Source organism: Callithrix jacchus, chromosome 11, assembly GCF_049354715.1.
Source record: "Callithrix jacchus isolate 240 chromosome 11, calJac240_pri, whole genome shotgun sequence".
NCBI classification, from domain to species: domain Eukaryota; kingdom Metazoa; phylum Chordata; class Mammalia; order Primates; family Cebidae; genus Callithrix; species Callithrix jacchus.
The window spans coordinates 62,145,772-62,167,084 of NC_133512.1; the positions used below are offsets into that span (position 1 = coordinate 62,145,772).

Genomic DNA, 21,313 nt, shown 5'->3' on the forward strand with positions numbered 1-21,313 from the left:
TCTAACCTTTAACACGGTCAGGTTCTCAGAAAACCTCTCCTTTATAATATATGGGGGTCCTTGATGTACATATCACCAAAGTTTTGGTTTTCTGGGACATTGTTATCTTCTATCAAAAAGAAAAATTCACTGGAGAACAGATAAGAATTTTCTGGACAACTGACAATTTTTAAAGAGAATGCCTGAGTACAGGATTGCCTGGTTATGCCTGAGGTCTCTTTCCTTAAGGGAAATTTAGCAAACAGATCCATGTCTTGAACTACTTAAAGGTACACCAAGTCAACAGATCTAGATAATCTCATTTTACTAATTTTGTGGTTCCCAGATTGCCGGTTCAGGCAGAACGCTTATTTCAAGGGCTATACAGAATAAATAAACCAAATCAACTTATACCCCACTCCCATGAACTCATCTTCCCTCCCCTTGCCACACAAACCCATTCCCTACTAGGCCTCGTCAATAATTTGTGCAAGTTTGCTTGTTATCTCTTAGACAAAGAAAGCAATAAATATATGGTCTATTCAGCTCCTTTCAGACCCATCCTAGCGGCCTTTATTACAAAGAAAGAGCATATACAAATGGCTTAGCTCTGCTCTTCATGAATTATATGACCTTGGGGAAATTGCATAATTTCTATGCGCTGTAGTTTTCCAATCTCTAAGGTTGAGATAATAGTGATAGCACATATGGTAATTTCACAGGAGCTGGGGTAAGATAAATGTGTAACTAATGAAACTTTTGTTTACCTGGTAGGGGAGATACCATAATCACAAACGACATCTTAAAACAGGGAGTGATTTGTAGCAAGTGCTGCACAATTGTTGGCTATTATCATTAACTGTCCTTCCTTGAAGATATTCTGGTGGATATCAAGTTTGGTGGCATGGCAAGAGCTCCATGATTTTGACCATAACATTGTCTCAGCTTAAAAAGAAAACACACACACACATATACAAAAGAAATTGTGTCAGCTCCAGATTGCAAAAAACATCCATCACTCCTTACCACATACTTTTTCTTCTTCATAGTCTTATAACAAATGCTCTGGTTTTTCAGGTTTAACGAAAAGGATTTCTTGGATTATCTTTGTCCTTTTCTTATATATATGCATTCTGCACAAGATGTCCAAAGTCTCACAATGCAGAAATCACAAGAAATTAATAATAGCCCAGAATGCTCTTATTTAAGATGTCTCATTATTTCAAGTAATAGAATATACTATTTTGGATATAAATAACACTCAGGTACATAATTTTAGAAGGTAGATGCTTATTATTTTATACTATTACTATAAAACATAACTTTATGTTAAAATCTACCTTAAAACATCTTATACTAGGCAATAGCTATAAAGGTATAAATTATACCTTTTATTTACTATGAACGTAAGTATTAGCAAAGTCATGCAAGAGGTTTTTATGCTGTCTCTCAATGCTTGCTTTATCAATCTTCTGAATATCTCACCATGCCCATCAGTACAAGATATTTGGTAGACTTTTACTTTCTGTAGTTTGTATTCAAGAATTAATTTTTTTTAATAGAAAAATTATATTAAATGTGTCTTTCAAACTTATCAAACCCAAGAGATTCTGATATGGCTTCTTGCCCTTCTTTTCCTTCCTCATTTGATTACTTCTTATGAATAGGCTATTTTAACAATTATAACACACAAATCTACAAATTATATTATCATGGCATTTAAGGCCTTTTGCAATCTTGTTGGCACTACCCTCAAAATATATCCAGAGTGTAAGCACTTTTCATTATTCCCACTACTATACTCCCCTGGGCTCACCTGGATCATTGGAACAGCTTCCCAGCTTCCAGATTTTCTACCCTTGGCTCCCTACAGTCTGATTTCAATTTAGTAGCCAGAGTGATGAGATTATGTTAAGTCTCTGCAAACTCTTCAGTGGTTTTCTCCCTCACTTGAGTTGCAAAGTACTCAAGACGGTCTACACGCCCTGCAGGATCTAACCATATGTCCCTTCTTTGACGTCATCTCCTACTGCTGTTTTTCTTTGGTGACTCCACCCTGGCTTCTTGTTAACTCTCAGTGGACTAAACACACAACCCAACCTTATTTATTCATTAATTGATCCGATATTGATGAAGCTTCTACTCTGTGTACAGGCTTTTGGGCATTACAGAAGTGGACAAGACAGACAGAGCTCCTTACTTTGTGAATGTATAGTGCAGTAGGAGAGATAAGAAACAATGCAATGAGAATAAAAGGCAAAACCATTAGTAATTACTATAAGTACCTAAACACTAGCAGGAGAGACAGGAAACAATGTTGCAAGAATAAAAGGGAAAACCAATAGTAATTATAAATGTCTAAACAGGGTGACTATTAACATATCTCAGTTTGCTTTATTTTAGATGGCAACACTCTTGTTACACAAGCATTCACCTTGAATAACATCTTTATTTAATCTGATGCTTTGAGATGCAAGGTCATGAACTGAAATGCCATAAACTAGAAAATGTTGTAATCTATCAGATATAAATATCAGCCAGGCTTCTCTCTTTCTCTTTCTTTTCTTTCTTTCTCTCCCTTCCCTTCCTTCCTTCTCTCTTTCTTTCTTTCCTTTTTTTCCCTTCTTTTTTGAGATAGAGTCTTTCTCTGTTGCTCAGGCTGTAGTGTAGTGGTATGATCATAGCTCACTGTAACCTCAAATTTTTGGGCTTAAGTGATCCTCCTGCCTCAGCCTCCCTAGTAGCTAAGAATGCAGGTGCATGCCACCACAACTGGCAAATTTTTAAATTTTTTTGTAGATAGGGTCTCACTATGTTGCCCAGGTTTGTCTTGAACTCCTGGCCTCAAGCAATCTTGCTGCTTTGGCCTCTCAAAGCTCTGGGATTACAGACATGAGATTCTTCATTCATCATATTATGACTATTTTGGTTTATAGTAGAGAACTAGCTTCAGAAAGTAAAATTAAAAAATTTTGGAATTGCTTGTCCAAAAAAAGAGGATATTAAATATTATCATGAACTCAAAGGATAATTTAACACAAACCAAGTTTGTATAGATTAATAAATAAGAATAAACTTTCCAAAACTCATAATTTCCTTTTATAGATCCATTTTTGACTTAAGGAACACAGGTTTTATAGCTAAGGGAAGTATTTTAAAAATAATCTCAACTTTTTTCTTAGATATGGAGTGTATACATGCAGGTTTGTTACATGGGTATATTTTATGATACTGGGGTTAGGGGTATGAAAGATTCCATCACCCAGGTAGTGAGCATAGTTCCCAATAGGTCACCTCTTGCTCCCTTCCCTCTCTCCCTCTTTAGTAGACTCCAGTGTCTATTGTTGACATCTTTATGTCTATGAGTAGCCAATGTTTGGCTCCCACTTATAAATGAAAGCATGTGGTATTTGGTTTTCTGTCTTAATTCACTTAAGATAATGACCTTGTTGCAACAAAAGACATGATTTTTTTCTTTTTATGGTTGTGTAGTAGTATTCCATGGTGTATATATGCCACATTTTCTTTATTCAGTCCACCACTGATGGGCATCTTGGTTGATCTTACATCTTTGTTACTGTGAATAGTGCTGCAATGAACATATAAGCACATATATCTTCTTGGTAGAACAATTTATTCTCCTTTGGGTATATACCCAGTAATGGGATTGCTAGGCCAATTTGCAGTTCTCTTTTAAATTTTGAGAAATCAAAAGTCTTTTCCAGAGCAATTGGGAAAGAAAAATAAATAAAGGGAATTCAAATCGGAAAAGAAGAAGCCAAATTATCTTTTCAATGATATGGTCTTATACCTAGAAAACCCTAAAGACCCCTGCAAAATATGCCTAGAGCTGATAAATAAGTTTAGTAAAGTCTCAGATTACAAAATCAATGTACATATATCAGTAGCACTTCTATGCACCAACAATGGCCAAGCTGAGAATCCAATCAAGAACCCAATCCCCTTTACAACAGATACACACACACACACACACACACACACACACACCCCTAGAAACACTTTTAATGAAGGAGGTGAAAGATCTCTAAAGGAAAAACTATGGAACACTTCTGAAAGAAATCATAGATGGCACAAACAAATGGAAATACATTCCATGCTCATGGATTAGAAAAATCAATACTGTGAAAATGACCATACTGCCCAAAGCAATTGACAAATTCAGTGCAATTCCTATCAAACTGCCAACATCATTTTTCACAGAATATGAAAAAAAAATCCTAAAATTTGTATGAAACCAACAAGGAGCCCAAATAGCCAAAGCAATCCTAGGCAAAAAGGACAAATCTGGAAGCATCACATTACCTAACTTCAGATTATACTATAAAGTTATAGTAACCAAAACAGCATGGTCCTGGTATAAAAGTAGATATATAGACCAACAGAACAGAATAGAGACTGCAGAAATAAAGCCAAATACTTAAAACCAACTGATCTTTGACACAGCACACAAAATCGTAATTGGGGAAAGGACATCCTGTTCAATAAGTGGTCCTGTGAAAATTGGATAGTCACATGTAGAAAAACGAAACTGGATCCCTATCTCTCACCCTATATAAAAATCAAGTCAACATGGATTAAAGACTTATATCTAAGACCTGAAACCATAAAAATTCTAGAAGGAAACCTTGGAAAAACTCTTCTGGATGTTGGCCTATGAAAAGAATTTATGACTAAGACCCAAAAAGCAAATTCAACTAAAACAAAAATAAATAAATGGCACCTAATTAAACTAAAAAGCTTCTGCACAGCAAAAGAAACAATCACCAGAATAAACAGACAACCTACAGAATGGGAGAAAATATTTGTAAATTATGCATCCAACAAAGGACTAAATATCTAGAATCTATAAGGAACTCAAACAGATCAGTCCTGCTACTCACTTTGTAACTCACTGAATCTTAGTTCCCTCTTCTTTAATATGAAGATAATCATAACCCTACCTGTGACAAGAGTCAGTGGGAAAATCTGAGTTAGAGTTCAATAAAAATTAGTTGTCCTATTTTCTCTCAAGTGTATTAGAAGTTCCTTTAAGGTCAAAAATTAAAATTATCTCTATATCTGGCATGCTCTGTGCAATTGCTTTATATCTATAAATATTTGTTAAATTTAGTTGTTATAAAATTCTTAGAACTGGAATGCAGGAACCATCTGCAACATGCCATGAAAATCTAAAATAAAATAATATAATAAGAAACAATTCCTTTGAGAAACTCCGTACCCTGATTATTTTATTTGCAACAGATGCATAAAACTAAAACTCATATCTGCATAAGTCAAGTAATTCAGACCTGCTGTAAGCATTTAAAAATATATTTTAAAAATACATGCTATTTTCTAGCGAAGACGTGGAACCAACGTAGGTGCCTATTAACAGTGGATTGGCCAATAAAAAATTAAAAAAAAAAAAAAAACAAAACAAAACAAAAAAAACAGTGGATTGGATAAAGAAATGTGGTACATCTACACCACAGAATTCTACACAGCCATAGAAAAGAATAAAATCATGTCCTTTGCAGCAACATGAATGCAGCTGGAAGCCATTATCCTAAGCAAATTAACACAGAAAAAGAAAATAAAATATCACATGTTCTTATTTATAAGTGGGAGCTAAACCTTGGGTCCTCATGGACATTAAGATGAAAACATAGAGACTTAGGACTTCAAAAGGAGGGAGGAAGGGAGGAGAGCAAGGGCTGAAAAATAACTTAATGGGCACTCTGGGTGACAGGATCAGTAGAAGCCCAAACCTCAGCATCGTGCAATGTAGAGCCTAGCAAAGCTCCAAGGATCTGTCAGAAGACTGGTGTGGCTGGAACATGAAGGAGTAAGGGGAGAAATGGCCTGAGGCTATAGAGGTCAGCAGAAGACAGATTATTGAGGACCCTTGGAATTGAACCTGAGAGCAGTGGGAAGCATTTGCAGGCCTTACTCATGGGTATGATATGATACTATGTATATTTTACAAATTACTTTGGCTGCTATGTAGGGAGTGAATTAGAAGAAAACTAGAGTAAATGTGGGGAAACCAGTTAGGGTGGCCCAAGTAAGAGAAGATGGATGGTAGATATAGTGGTTTGGACAAGGTTATTGTCATTGTTGAGAAGAAACTGGATTCAAATTGGATATAGAGAGTAAGGGTAAAGAGGATGCTAGCAATAATCTCTCTTTTTCCTCCAGGTTTCTGACACAAAGTAAAGAGTGTTATGTACTTGGATATGCATTCTGAATGAGAAGCCAATACGGAGACAGGATTAAGAGTTCTGTTTAGGCACTTCTCAAATATGAGATGCATTGAGTCTCCTAAGTGGCAATTTTGGCAACATAATTTTTATAATTATTTGTTTTAAATAGTAACAAAGATGATGGAGAATAAAGAAAACATGACTATAGAATAGTCAGGTTTGCATTTGCCAGGTGATGAAATGATAATAAGCATAAACCTGGCCTGCATGAGCACTTTGAATGTAATGCATAACATTCAAGTAAAACAAAAAGAACAGGCCAGGTACAGTGGCTCACTCCTGTAATCCCAGCATGTTGGGAGACTGAGGCAGGATGTACACTTCAAGGAGGATCGCCAGAATTTCAAGACCAGCCTGGCCTACATAGGAAGACTCTATCTGTCAAAAAAAAAAAAAGCCAGGTGTATGTAGTCCCCGGACTAGTTAAGGTAGCCCGAGTAAGAGAAGATGAAGATGGATGGTGGTACATCTACACCACAGAAGGCCAAAGTGGGAGGATCACTTAATCTCAGCAGTTGGATGCTGCAGAGAGAAATGACTGTACCACTTCAATACAGCCTGGGTTACAGAGCAAGAACCTGGCTGAGAAAAAAAAAAAAAAAAAGCTAGTTCCCACATAAGAATACTGCAGTATGACTTGTTGCCAATTAGAAGGAACACAGCTACAAGGTCAGGGCATATTATTCAAACAGTAGAGACAATACAGTCAAATATTTGGCAGAATTACAAAATATCCCACTGGAAAAGACTAACGCAAGGGAAATCAACAAAAAGATATGAATCAGAATTCATCAGTGTCTCAAGAAAAGGTCATGCAATAAATTAAGTTTTGCAAGTGTTTCTACACTACTGTTAGCCTCATTCCCTCATTTTCTTTTATAGTTTTAGGTATTTTACAAAAATTTTTATTGTTAATTACAACCAAAATGCGACCTGTAATAGCAATTCCTTCACATTCAAATCTTGCACCTTAAAATACACCTCGGGCCTCATTTGGCCAGCTTTGGTATCTCAGATACTTGGACTACGGATACCACTAAGGCAAGTAGAGAAAATGAACTCTAGTACCTATCGCCCTTCTGCCATATCCTAAAGAATGATCATTAAAACAAGTTGGTCTGACTGTTCAATAGCAAAAATTAAAGATGACAGAAAACTGATGTGAAACTGAAGTAAAATAGCTAGAGAATATGATTGCACCTGTCCCCCTTAGCATGGATTCACATGCTAGCCAATCTAAAATCTTCACTGTTAGACTCCTCCTATCAGTACGATAGAATGAACAGTAAGCTCAGTGTCAGCAAACCTGTGTTGTTAACTTGGCCCTCTTTCCAGCTGAATGTGTGGCTTTGGTCAAGTTCTTTAGCATTTCAGAGACTCACTGTAGTGACCGAAGTGGGTAAGATGCCCTCTACATTCTCTTACAAGCTCAAACATCTATGAATCCAGAGAGAAGCACTAGAGCATGAGAATTACTCTACACTAGAAATCATTTTAAAGAAATATCCTTAAAATTATTCGTATTCAAGGATTTCCAGAATATTAATGGCACCATTCAAAACTTTTCTTCAGCTCTATTTTGTCTTGGCACTAAGTTACTTAATAAGGTCTGCCCTGACCATCCTATTTAAAATTATAAACTTTGCCCAACTGATATTTTCCCTCTCTCCTTTCCCTGCTCTGTTTTTCTCCATAACACTTTACTCTTTTTAACACACAAAATCACTTATCTACTATGTTGTTATCTATCTGCCTACTCTCACCACCAAATATAAGTTCTCCCTAGGCAGGGATTTTTGTGTATTTTGCTCATGAATATATACCAAGTACCTACAGTAATACCTGACATGTATAGGGTACTTGATTAGCATTGTTGAGTGAATGAATAAATTTCTGATATAAATTTAAAATAAAATATTTTCTAACTTAAAGTTGTAAAATCAGATCTAACCAACTCTTCATTGATCTATTAGCACAGAGTTTCTTGTCTATGAAAGTGTATTTTACATAGATCTGTCCTGTGAAATAATACTAAGTTTTAAAGAAATTACTGAGTGAACATTAGCTCACTGAACTAATTTGACCTTGCTCCCGGGAGAGAGTTCACTTGAGATTAAGCAAGTTCAAAGTCTATGAATCATAAAACAATTAAAAAAAAAAACTAAAAGGGAAATGGTGTTTTTATAAACTCTGTAATTCAAAAGCCATTTCAGGTAATATTGTTATTTTTATGTCAGGAATTCCTCAGTGCTGATATCTTAGGGCAAAGGGTTTGGTTATAAATTAAGAGAATTATAAAATAGAAACATAGTAGGGCTGCCTCAACTAAATATGTGTTGATGTCAAAGGAATAAACTTCAGAATAATTACTAAGTACAGGAGAAAATTGGGCTCATTACTTTACAGCCATATTTCATTTTTAATTGAAATTTCTTATAAGTAAATCACTCACTAGTCTATTAACAATAACAGCATCAGCACAAGTAAACATTCAGAATATAGACTTCCAGGTACTAAGCTAATTGGTTTACATGTACTGTCTCATTTTACAAATGAGGAGTTTAATTGCAGCAGAAGAAATAAACTCTATAACGTTGAATAGCCATAACTTAAACCCCAATCTGTTTGATGCTAAAGCCAATGTTCTTCACGGCAATGTTGGGTTATCTCTTGTTTCTAAAACTTAAATTTATTAGTAAAAGGCAAAACTTTCTATTATTGAGGACATCATATTATATTTCTGTAGACTCTGAGTACAAATCCAGCAAAAAAGTTCAAATTACTTATTGGCAGGCATCATCAAAATTGGTATATAGATTCCTTGGATATTGACTTTGAAAAGGAAGTTGGTCACTTTAGATATATAAGTTCAATCTGTTTGTAAAAACAAAATGAAAACAAAACAGTTGCCTTGTATGCTAAAATTATCCTAACAGTTTTCACCTCTAAAAACATAAAAACACAGAACATGAGGGACTTTACATGGCTCATCTTCATATTGTCAGCATCTAGCAAAGTACTTGCCACATAGTGATCAATAAAAGTTTTAGCCAGCCTGGGACAACATAGCAAGATCCTATCTTTACAAAGCAAATTAGCCAGGCATGGTGGCACACACCTGTGGTCCCAGCTACTTGAGAGGATAAGGTGGAAAGATCCTTTGAACCCAGGAGGTAGAGGCTGTAATGAGCTGTGATTCTGCCACTGCACTCTGGCCTTGGTGACAGAGCAAGACGCTGTCACACATACACACACAAAATTAAGTAAAGACAGAAAAAGAATCAAAGAAAGCAATAATTCCCCTAGCTTAAGTCCATCTTTATTTGTTTGGATAAGCTATAAAATGTCAAATAATGCTGTTAATGGACATTTCTCTAAGGCCACTAACAGAGAAATTGAGCACATACTATATGTGCTGCATTTTGTATACAGAATAAAAATAGGGACAAGATTGCTACCCTCATAGAACTTAAATTCTTCAGAGGAATGACAATGAAGTCCTTAATTGGAATTCTCTCCTCTGTATTATCTTCCTCAAGTGGAGGTATATGATGCTTAGTTATGAAAAGTATCTCCAGGGCTTTGATCTTCTCAGTAAATCTTTGAGGCTGATATGAAAACAGTAATTAGAAAAAAAATGTGTCCAAGTTACATAGACAGTTGATGACTAAAGCTAGAAATCAGTTATTACAGTCTCCCATGTATTTTCTTATTACTTAAAGAGCATCTTTGTCTCTACCTCTTTCTCTCTTCCTCCTTGCTCACTTTTCTTAGAAACATGGATAAGATTTTCAGAAATATGAGAAACTTTTGAATACATGCAAAATATTGGGAATTCTCAGTGTTTCTCCTTTTAGCCAGTTAATTTTGGCTTTCACTAAATGCGACTGTTCCTTAATAAGCACCAAACTCCACTCGAAGATAGGTACCAATAACCAGGATCCTGAAAATTCATTTTCATCTGCATCTCCAAACTTTTATAAAAATTTATTATAAAATAATACATTGTTAGTATGGGATATTTCTCAAATAAAGAAAAATTTAAAGCAAAAAACTCAGACCTAACTTTTGTCACTAAAAGATAATCACTCTTGACACTTTGGTATCTTTATTTCTAGTATCACACCAATTAATTTGCTTGATATAGTGAATATTAGGCTGTTATAATTTTCCCCTGCCTTTTTTTCTTGCATATTAACATAGGTATTTTCTGAGGTTATCACAAACTCTGTAAGCACATTTTATATTACTACGTTTTTAAAGAGAATGTATTATAATTAATTCATCCATACACATGGTTAAGTATTCCAGTAACTGCTCATTTTTCACTGTTATAAAATATGCAGCAATGAATACCTTTAGCTGAGATTTTTTCCTGTACTTTGAATTATTTCTTTAAGATAGATTTCCTAAAATTGAATTAATGAGTCAAACAGACTTGTTTCCCTTATGTATGTTTCCTTATTCATTTTAATAATTTTCAACTCCCACCTGTTTTATTTAACGCTTGTGAACATGTAATAATCTCATTTTCTCAAAATATCTTTGATGTAATTTGCATTTCTTTGTAGTTAGCATAAATATTTCAATATGTCTTCTTTTGAGTACCACTATACTCCATACTTTTTTGTATGAATTGCCTATTTGTATCTTTTGCTCAGTTCTATTTAGGCCTTTAAATTTTTTATCCATTTGTATGAGTTCTTTATATATTAAGAATAGTAATCTGTTGTGATATTTGCAATAAATAACTATGGTTTGCTGTTGGCTTTAAATGTGAATTTATTCAATTTTCTTCATAATTTTGTTTTTACAGATTACTTTAAAAGCAATACTTATAATTATTTCCATATTATTATTTACTTTCAATGTCCATTACTAGCCCTTTCCAGTAATCACTTTTACTCTAACATTCTTAATGTTTATTCATATCTTGGTTCCATTTATCATCTTTATTTAGTTATTATTTTTTTTTTGAGACGGAGTTTCGCTTTTGTTACCCAGGCTAGAGTGCAATGGCGTGATCTCGGCTCACTGCAACCTCTGCCTCCTGGGTTCAGGCAATTCACCTGCCTCAGCCTCCTGAGTAGCTGGGATTACAGGCACACGCCACCTTGCCCAGCTAATTTTTTGTATTTTTAGTAGAGACAGGGTTTCACCATGTTGACCAGGATGGTCTCGATCTCTTGACCTCGTGATCCACCCGCCTTGGCCTCCCAAAGTGCTGGGATTACAGGCGTGAGCCACCGCATCCAGCCACTCCATTTATCATCTTTATTAGGATATCTGGGAAGTAGTACTATTTATACCAAACACACATCAAATCTTATTTTCTTCTAACAAAAACCTTAGGTGGATGCTGTTTTTGTCTTTTTTTGAATGACACAGAAATCAAGGTTTTTGAGAGATGAAGTTTCGTTCATAGCCACGCAGCTGGTAACTCACGAAGTTGGAATTCCAAGAATTGCCACTTAATTTTCTTCTTTCCCTTGATCTTACTCAGTTGTCTTCTCTCCTCTTAATTTTGTCATTCATTTAAAAACTTTTCTTGTGCCATTATGGTATATTTATTTCAATAGGGGGCAGTGATTTACTCAGAGAGATGATTCTCTAACGGAGTTTAAAGATTATATTAGAAGTTGATAGAGGAGGCCGGGCGTGGTGGCTGACACCTATAATCCCAGCACTTTGGGAGGCTGAGGTGGGCAGATCACTTGAGGCCAGAAGTTCAAGATCAGCCTAGCCAACGTGGTAAAACCCCATCTCTACTAAAATTATAAAAATTAGCATGGTGTGCTGCTGCAGACCTGTAATCCAAGCTACTCAGGAGGCTGAGGCAAGAGAATCACTGGAACTCAGGAGGCAGAGGTTGCATTGAGCTGAGATCATGCCAGGGCACTCCAGTTTAGGTGACAGAGTAAGACTCTGTCTCAATAAAAAGAAGTTGATAAGGGACATAGTTCATGGCAATGGATCTTTCAAGTCACACTAATGATAACTCAGGCATTTAGTCTACTAGGATAATTTCCATAAATCTGTCTCTGATGTCATATTATCAGCACTTAATATTTTCCACAAACATTTATTGAAACTTCGTTTTGTGTAAGTCTCTGTCCAGTTAGAATATTTTTAAAAATTCATAATCATATGAAACATTAATAATAAATACAAAATGAGAGGTACAGATACTGAAAAGTAGGATTGCAGAGTAGTAGAAAATATTTCTGGCTGGAGTAGATAGGGAAGGGTTCAAAGAGGAGTAAAATTCAGGTTTCTATTTGCCATTGACTTATCACATGGCTAAGTCACTAAGTGACTTAATCAAAATTAATTTATCATCATCTGATCACCATTTCACACAAATCGTTTCTGTTGCAATATTTGCTAAATGATGGCAAAACAAACAACCTCTTTGAAGATGATCACACTGACCTTCAGAATCTAGATTTTTTTCTTTCAGTGCAGGTATCCATAGAAGCAATCTGATGTAATCCAACGTGAGTTCAAGTAAAGTCATTTAATATCCCCCATCGTTAGGTCAGTCACATGTCCTTCATAGATAAAAATCATTACATATGAAAGGGTGGAGAATGTGTGGATCTCTTATTATTGTTAACACAACTGAGTCATATATCTTGCTCTTTGAACTGGGTGGAAACTTGTATTCTTTCTCTATCTCAGGTCAATTAAGTTCATTGAGATGACTGGAACTTGTATTCTTTCTCTGCCTCAGGTCAATTAAGTTCGTTGAGGTGAGTTGCATTCCGTCTTTAAATGTGTTGTACCTTCAATTTGGACTCAGATTGGCTAAATAGAGGAGATAGGAAAAATAGAGAAAATAAATTATTAACGAGATCAGAGAAAGAAAGACATACAAGATTTACAATAGAGGGTCACAAGAAGAACATCCAGAAGAATTAAAAACCATAGGAGAAGGAAAAATAGGTAAACAGCTTTAATTTCTATAAATTTGTTAATACTCATAATAAAGAACAGAGAGAGCTGGGATATGAGAATAATTGGTCAAACATATGTGGATAAATAGATGTGACTACATACATGAGTGCCAAAGAATGCTAAGGAAGGGCAAAAAGAGATTGAGAAGAGGGTATTGTTACTAATATATAGCAATATTGAATGTTTAGGGTGTTCCAGGCACTGTACAAACCTTTTAAATATACAAATCACTTAATCTTGCCACATGTCTTTACTAAACAGTAGAGTTTAGTAAAGAGTAGATAGTACCTCTGTGGGACAGCCGAGTTAAGTAACTCATTCAAACCTACACATAATAACCAGCAGAGAAGGTCCTTATCTAAGTTTTTCTGCCTTCGAAGCCCAAATTGTTTAATGGAGCCAAGTAATAAAGAAGAAAATTTTTGTAAATTAATTTAGTTTAACAATTTATATGTGGAAAGGCACAGAATGAAAACAGCATATCATCTGAGAAGTCTAGTGAGTTTGGCTGAAATGGAGTGAACATGTACATGTCAATGGGGAGGAAGATGATTAGAGAGAAGTGCTATGTTGTGGTTCTTTTAAGAGGAAACGCTGGGCTGAGCACGGTGGCTCACGCCTGTAATCCCAGCACTTTGGGAGGCTGAGGAGGGCAGATCACAAGGTCAAGAGATCGAGACCATCCTGGCCAACATGGTGAAACCCCATCTCTACTAAAATACAAAAATTAGCTTGGTGTGGTGGCGTGCTCCTGTAGTCCCAACTACTCGGGAGGCTGAGGCAGGAGAATTGCTTGAACCCGGTAGGTGGAGGTTGCAGTGAGCCGAGATTGCGCGCCACTGTACTTCAGCCTGGTGCCTGGAGACAGAGTGAGACTCTGTCTCAAAAAAAAGAAGAAGAAGGAGAAGAAGAGGAAGAAAAAGAAGAAGAAGGAGAAGGAGAAGAAGAGGAAGAAGAAAGAAGAAGAAACTCTTAGGTATCATATAGTCTGTGGCAGGGAGCCATTGCAAGTTTTCCAAGATGGAACCATAAGAAGAAAATACTTCATGGGGCTGAAAAAGGCAGTGTAGTGGAATGTCCTATGATAATGTACTATAGTGTAGAGTAGTGGTTAAAAGCATAGTTATGAGAGAGGGTCTACTGGTTAGCAGCTTACCTGCTGTGTGACTGGACAAATAATGCAAACCTGAGTGTCTTTTATTGTAATATGGGAGTAACAACAACAGTAACTACTTGATATGATTCTTGTAAAGATTAAATGAGATAATCTCTTTGAAGTGCTTGGCAGTTCCTGATATATGACCAGTAGTTAATAAATGTTATTTGTTATTATCATTATATATTATTACTCCCACAGATAAAAAAGAACAGAAGGCAGCAGAGAGACAAATCTTTAGTGTTGGGTAGCTATAGACACGTTGGTGAAACGGCTACATGAGGGTGGATGACAAGAAAGTACAGATTGTGGCAATCACTTCAAATGGAAAAAGCACTGCTTGAATGAAGGTATATAAGTGCCAACTTGCAAGGAGACTAGGTAGGTTTCACCAGAAATTAAGGAGGCTTAAGAACAGCCAAGTCCAGCTTGACAGGAGTGGTGGTAGCACAAATACAAGACTGGTGTCTTTAAATAAGCCAAGGGCAGTTGAAAGTAGCAAGAGCTAGTTTGCTTTAGGTCCATCATGTTTTATATTCATACTTTCATGTCAGTGGAGCAAAAAAATTGAATACAATATAACAGAATGGTAGAACCTTATTTTTAAAATCTCTGTGTTATTCTGATCTTTAACTTACTTATATCCTTGATAGAGATCTTTACCTGAAGCTCAAGACTATAGAAATAGTATAATCAGTATAACAATACAGCACTTTATTTATATCCTGTATGGTTTAGGGAGGGTTAAAGGCCATTCAAAAGGCTACATAAAATTCAACAATATTATGTAAACAAAAGGTGAGATAAAGAAACAAAGCAAAACAAAAGTGGAAACAGAGATGAAAGGCATAAATAAGATTAAAAATGCAAGTGATGAAGATGAAAACTTGTATATTTACCCCAGATGGACCACAGGGTTATTGTTAAGCGCTAAACAGTGAACAATGCTATACTCATGCATATCCAATTAGAACATGTGGAAAAAATAGAGGCCTGTTAGAAGCCTAATTAACAATTTGTAAAAAAAGCAAAAAACAAAAGACAAAAAAAAAAAACTTCATTATATGGCCAAGCACAAAATAAATCAAGGTAAGAAAAATGTGTAGTCAAGAATAGGAAAAAATTATGGCTTTGAAGTATAAGTTATTTTAAGAAAGAGGAAACATCTTCAGACTATGCAGTAAAAAAACAAAGTGATTTTCTTCTTCTAAACTTATGCAGTAAGCTGATAGGTAATATGTGTAAGTCATGGAATGCAAACTACAGGTTACAACAAAGCTATTTCCTCTATGTTCATAAGAAGTAAGAAAAGCTCTGATGTGAGTTAGCAGTACTTTACAAATTTGAATTGGGAAGGTTGCACATACTTTTCCTCAGTTTGAAAAAAATAGTGGACAGGAAAAAATATTAAATGTTGGCAGTAAATATGGAAAGAAATTAAAGCTAATGTAACATGCTAAAACATGCTATGTTTGTTTGTTTATTTATTTATTATTATTTTTTGACACGGAGTTTCCCTCTTGTTACCCAGGCTAGAGTGCAATGGCGTGATCTCGGCTCACCGCAACCTCCGCCTCCTGGGTTCAGACAATTCTCCTGCCTCAGCCTGCTGAGTAGCTGGGATTACAGGCACGCGCCACCGTGCCCAGCTAATTTTTCGTATTTTTTAGTAGAGACGGGGTTTCACCATGTTGACCAGGATGGTCTCAATCTCTTGACCTCGGGATCCACCCGCCTCGGCCTCCCAATGTGCAACATGCTATGTTAATTTTAATAATTTTAATTAAAATGTAAGAATTTTGAAATGCTCTGAAAAAACACGGGCATTGATCTGACCTCTAAAGTTTTAAAATATTACACACTTAGAAATACCATTTCTATCTTGAAATACCAGTGTATCTATATTTTTTAAAACTTCCTTTTTCTTTCTTTCCATTTATCATCAAATAAAGGATGAACAGATAAAACTGAGAAACCGTCAAACATGCTGAAGAATGTCCACTGCAGAAAAATTTCTCCTGGCCTTTTTACAGGTGTTAGCAGAAAGGTGCTACAGAATTGGAGAGATCGGAGGTTTTGTATTAACTGTATTAAATGCAAATCCAGAGAAAATTTCCCTTAACGACATCCTGTATTCTTATATGGATATGAAGACTTCTGTGAACTTTGAGAGACATGTTTCTGTAAATTGAAATGTCCCCGATGATTCAGCTGATGCACGTTTCTCTACTTGCCCTTTCCAGAGAGGTGCAACGGAAGCCATAAACATTCCTCCTGGAGATTCAATCTGTTTCGCAATTTCTCAAGGAATCAACATTCGGTCAAGCCAGGCCGGGAGCGTTCATTTGCGGTGAGGTTTGATTGGCTGCGCAGGACAGCGCCGGGGCTGGACCGAGCACTGACGCTTAGTCCTCTTTTCCACAGGAAGCCTGGGCTCATTCGAGCGGCGGTTCCTCCAAGCTCGAAGAAGCCGACGCCGCGGTTTGTTTCCACTAGGTCTTTCCTTCCACGAAGTCAGAGTCTCTTCTTCCAAAATTTTACGTCTTAGTGACCGTTCAAAGGAGCTCGAGGTAGGCGCACGCGAACTTGGGAACTACTATGGGATAGTTCCCAAGAAGGGTCAGGTTCTCAGATTCCCTGTACGTGGTCCTCGCGGGAGAAGGGCTTCTCGAGGCGTGGATGGTGTGGAGGAGTCCTGTTGCAAGTCCTTGGGGACCAAGTAGGGTGAGATGTAGACTCGGGAGCTCCTGGAGCAGCGCCCAAACCGTAGTGGCACTGGACCATGCTGACCGGAGCGCGCAGAGCCCGCGCGGTGCGGGGACCTGGTCACTGAGCCCGCGGGAGGCGGGTGGGAGGGAGCATTGTCCGCGGCGACGGGAACCGGGAGGGAGAACCGCGCTCGCGGCGGGCAAACTTCAGAGCGCGCTGTCAGACCCCGAACTCTGCCTGCGTGGAGTGGCTGGAGACCCCGCGCACAGGAAAGCCCCTGCAGTACCCAGCGTGGCCAGAGCAGCTGGAGCATCACGGCGAGCGCTCCCCCTTACTGCTCTCTGGGCTAGGCAGAGGACTGGTGGTTAGTCTCAGCTCAGGCTCCTGCGGGTCATGTATTTGGCTAACGAGCTGCGGTTTCTCTTCAGGTCGGGATGGATCTCGAAGGGGACCGCAATGGAGGAGCAGGGAAGAACTTTTATAAACTGAATCATAAAAGGTAGCTAGTTTGTTTAATTTTCACAGTTTACATAACTGCAAGATTTGGGTAGTTTATTTATATCTTCCAGCTCTGAAATAAGTGACATATTGTTGTTTTTAATTATTCTTATTTTAAGAAACGCAAACCAGCCTTTGGAATCAATTTCCCTGCTTAGAGCAGAAGTATGTCGGATGCGTGGAGCACAGCATATGCATTCTCTTTCAGTCTTTTTTGTTCTTTCCTTTATGATACATAATATTTTACATATTTATGAAATGGGGTATATGAGAGTGTTTTTTACATGCACAGAATGTGTAATGATCAAGTCCAGATATTTGGAGTATCCATCATCTTGGGTATATTTCATTTCTGTGTTGATAATATTTTAAGTCCTTTATTCTAACTACTTTGAAATATACAATATATTGCTAACTGTAGTCACCCTAGTCTGCTGTTGAACATTGGAACTTATTTGTCCTATTCAACCGTTCTTAGTCATTCACCAGCCTCTCTTCATTTCACTCTTTTACCCTTCCTGGACTCTCTCCCTTAGTCTTGATGTGTCTCTTCCTCAGCTTCAGACAGGCGCATGCTCATTTCTGTCTTAACTTCTGCTTTTCGAGTGATGTTCGTTGCCCATACCCGAGCCATATGCCGCTGGTGATCTGTTCTGTGGTCCAGGCTCTTGATTGTGGTAAATGGCTACGTAAACATCACACGTTTGTGGCCTGGGTGGTGGAAGGTCAAAAGTACATTTTGTTTTTTTTGTGTGTGTGTTGTTTTAACTGGCAATAAATATCTTAATATAATATTGGTAATGTAACCACACACACAGAAAATAATTATTTAAAGTTAATTTTGATCATGGTGCTCTGGCTTTATAGGAAATTTAAAACTCCACTCAATAGATTCATTGTTAGTAGTAAATTGTAAGATAAATTAGTAAATATATTAATATTATTAGAAACTATAAATTATAAGATAAATTAATAAACATGTTAATATTACAAGAAACCAAACTTTTCAGTGTAAGAGAAAAAAATACAAATGTGGAAATTAAATACATTTTTAAAATAATGTTAAATTTGAATTGGAAATTTCAATATGAATTCATAATTTTTCAATAGTTCATTTTCAGCCTACTGAAAGGGACAGTAACAATGAGCACTGTTAGTATCAGATCTTGATTTCTTAATACCATTCCTCCCTAAAAGAAATAACGCCTCAATAGTTAATTTCAGCCAGGTCTGGGGCAGGAAAAATACAAAGTGAGCCTGGAGTATCTTGTGGCACCCGAAAATAAGAAAGTGGAGTTTAATGGAGTAGTCAAAAGCACACACTGGAGCTAGCTGGAAGGGGCTTCCACTGGCCAACTCTGGGAAAATTTGAGCATCAAAGAAAATCATAACTGTAATCGATTTTTAGATACTGAATGCAACTGTTGAATCCCTAATATTCTGAGAGGAGGGAAGCTGAAAGAAAGTATGAGATGTAGAGAAAATAAAGGAATGATCTTTACAGAAAAATTCCAGCTATTACTTTGGAATGTGCATTGTTTTAATAGACTCCGGCAAGGATTGTCAACGAACCCTAAACCATTCGGAAAAAAGTTGTATCTAAGAATTTTCTTCAAAGTGTTTACTAATTGGAAGGAGAATGTGCTTTTCCAGTTAAAGATTTTGCAGTTAGCACCTTAACCAAGTGATCAGATCTGGTATCACTCACAGTAGAATAGATTGTAGTAAATGACTCATCACTTGGATTTTGAGTAAACAACATCACTTAGCAAATGTTAATATATCTACAAAAACATTTAGTCTGAATCCAGTTAAACTTGTAGACTGGGGCTGTCCAATAGATATGTCATGTGAGCCACATTTGTAATTTAAAATTTTGTAGTAGCAACATTAAAAAGTAAAAATAAAAAGATAAAACTAATTTTGAAAATATATTTTATAGTACTCAATATGTCCAAAAGATTGGATTTTCTATATGTAATCAAAATGATTAATAAGATAGTTTACATTCTCTTTTATGCTAAGTCCTCCTGTTTGATGTGTATTTTACATTTATTGCACTTCCCAATTTGTATTCAATTTGTCCCAAGATGTGGGACATTCTGTAAGACAGCTGTTCATATCCCTTTACAAAATTCAATGTTAAAAAAAATAAAAGGAGGACTTCTAGATTAAGAGAGACTAAAGATATATAACTACCAAATGTAGTGTGTGAACATTACAAAACAAAACAAAACAACCTAAATGTTCAACAAGGAAAAAACCTACGGAAAACATTCTTGGGACATTTTAATGTGGATTGGATATGAGCCAATATCAAAATTGCAACTACTTTTCTTAGATGTGATAATGGTAGGAGAACATGTGATTGAAATAGAAAATTTTTGTAAAAAAAAGTTCATATAAACAATGAAAAAGGCTCCATAGAGTGGAGGGTAGGTATTCTGCTTTTTGTTTTTCACTTTGTATTTTTGAAAACTATAGCTTAAAGAATTACATACTTATGATACAAACATTTAGGTAGATTTAAGAAATACTGAGGGTATGTGAAGGGAAACAGTAAAGAAAATTGTTTGATCTTTCACATATTTCTATTATTGGTTCTATCATGACCTATAGACTTTTTTTTTCAAATTAGACATTATATTTTACGTAAGTAGTTCTTATTAAATTGTGCTCATTGCCATTGATTTAAATCTGTTTTAACATGGATTGTAAAGAAGTATATGGCTTTGGTAATAGATAATGCTGGGATAATAGTGCTATTTGGAATATGTCTATTTGCAAAGATTCTTTATTAAAATGATGTTTGATGAATGATTGTCTTTCTAAGCACTGTGTTTTGTGCTAATGGGGATAAGTAAGTAATCTTGTAGGGGTGAGAGTTTGTGTGAGAGTGCATTTTAATGTGATGCAGTATCTCAGAAACCTGAGGTTGTACCTTATAGCTTGGTGGTCAGGGAACGGACTTGGCATTTAAATATAGGCTTTGTTATATCTGTGGGACCTGGAACAAGTTAACTCTTCTCATTCTTCTGCATCTCTAAAAGGAAAAAATGTGTCTTATAGAATTGTTTATGAATCCTGTGTGGGAAGTGCTTACTTAGCCAGTGCCTGGAACATTATAACTTCTCTAGAGTAGCAGCAGTCTTAGAGAACAAAAAAATAAATAAAAAGCTTAGAGCTAAAACTCAACTATTTATGGCTGTTTTTCTCTTTTCATCCTGGTTCCAGGGATACTGAAACCATGCCTTTACTGGGAATTGGGTGGGACCAAACCTGAAGAGTTATATTTGTGTATTTTATGTCTGTCTAACATTATCCAAAGCCAAATGGGTAAACTCCAGATTTGTTTTCTTTAGAAGTCTCTTCACCTCTTTTGACCTCACTTAGTGTAAAGAACAAAGGCAAAGTTGAATTTACCTTGTGAACTTAAAAACCCTGTAAAAAATAACACAATTCTTCTCTAAAATAATCTTAGTTTTATACAAAAATATAGATGAGGCAGATTTGTTATAGTTGGTTTGCTTTCACAACCTAGGTGGCAGTTACACAGAGTGGAAAATGGGTTACAGAGTTAGATTCACTTGTATCTGGATTCAAAATAAGAGTTGACCCTATGCCTGAGGACAACTTTTTGACAATTTATGGAACATCATTTTTGACCATAGCTTTCTAGAGTGCATTTATTTCATAATGGTTCATTTAGGGCTCCAGACATTTTTTTCACAATTAGATTTGCTCATAAAGA

The 21,313-nt window shown here is 36.2% G+C and overlaps 2 protein-coding genes and 1 long non-coding RNA gene across 4 annotated transcripts in view; 2 read left to right on the forward strand and 1 right to left on the reverse strand.

Moving 5' to 3' along the window:
* Window positions 1–1,957, reverse strand: part of RUNDC3B (RUN domain containing 3B) — a 207,653-nt gene extending 205,696 nt beyond the window's left edge. For both annotated transcript variants that reach the window (XM_054237809.2, XM_078342951.1), the window contains exons 1-2: window positions 1,796–1,957; window positions 747–924 (exon numbers count right to left, since the gene is read on the reverse strand). The gene's annotated coding sequence lies outside the window, so the exon portion shown is untranslated. The remainder of the gene's footprint in view (window positions 1–746; window positions 925–1,795) is intronic.
* The window catches only part of LOC118143689 (uncharacterized), a 116,888-nt gene extending 102,148 nt beyond the window's left edge, over window positions 1–14,740 (forward strand). Inside the window, exon 3 of the long non-coding RNA XR_008473541.2 lies at window positions 14,557–14,740. This is a non-coding gene — a long non-coding RNA (uncharacterized LOC118143689). The remainder of the gene's footprint in view (window positions 1–14,556) is intronic.
* A 2,052-nt stretch (window positions 14,741–16,792) lies between these two features.
* The window catches only part of ABCB1 (ATP binding cassette subfamily B member 1), a 115,207-nt gene continuing 110,686 nt past the window's right edge, over window positions 16,793–21,313 (forward strand). The window contains exons 1-2 of the mRNA XM_054237806.2: window positions 16,793–16,925; window positions 17,493–17,563. Coding sequence (XP_054093781.1) covers window positions 17,499–17,563 — 65 coding nt within the window. The 5' untranslated portion in view covers window positions 16,793–16,925; window positions 17,493–17,498. The remainder of the gene's footprint in view (window positions 16,926–17,492; window positions 17,564–21,313) is intronic.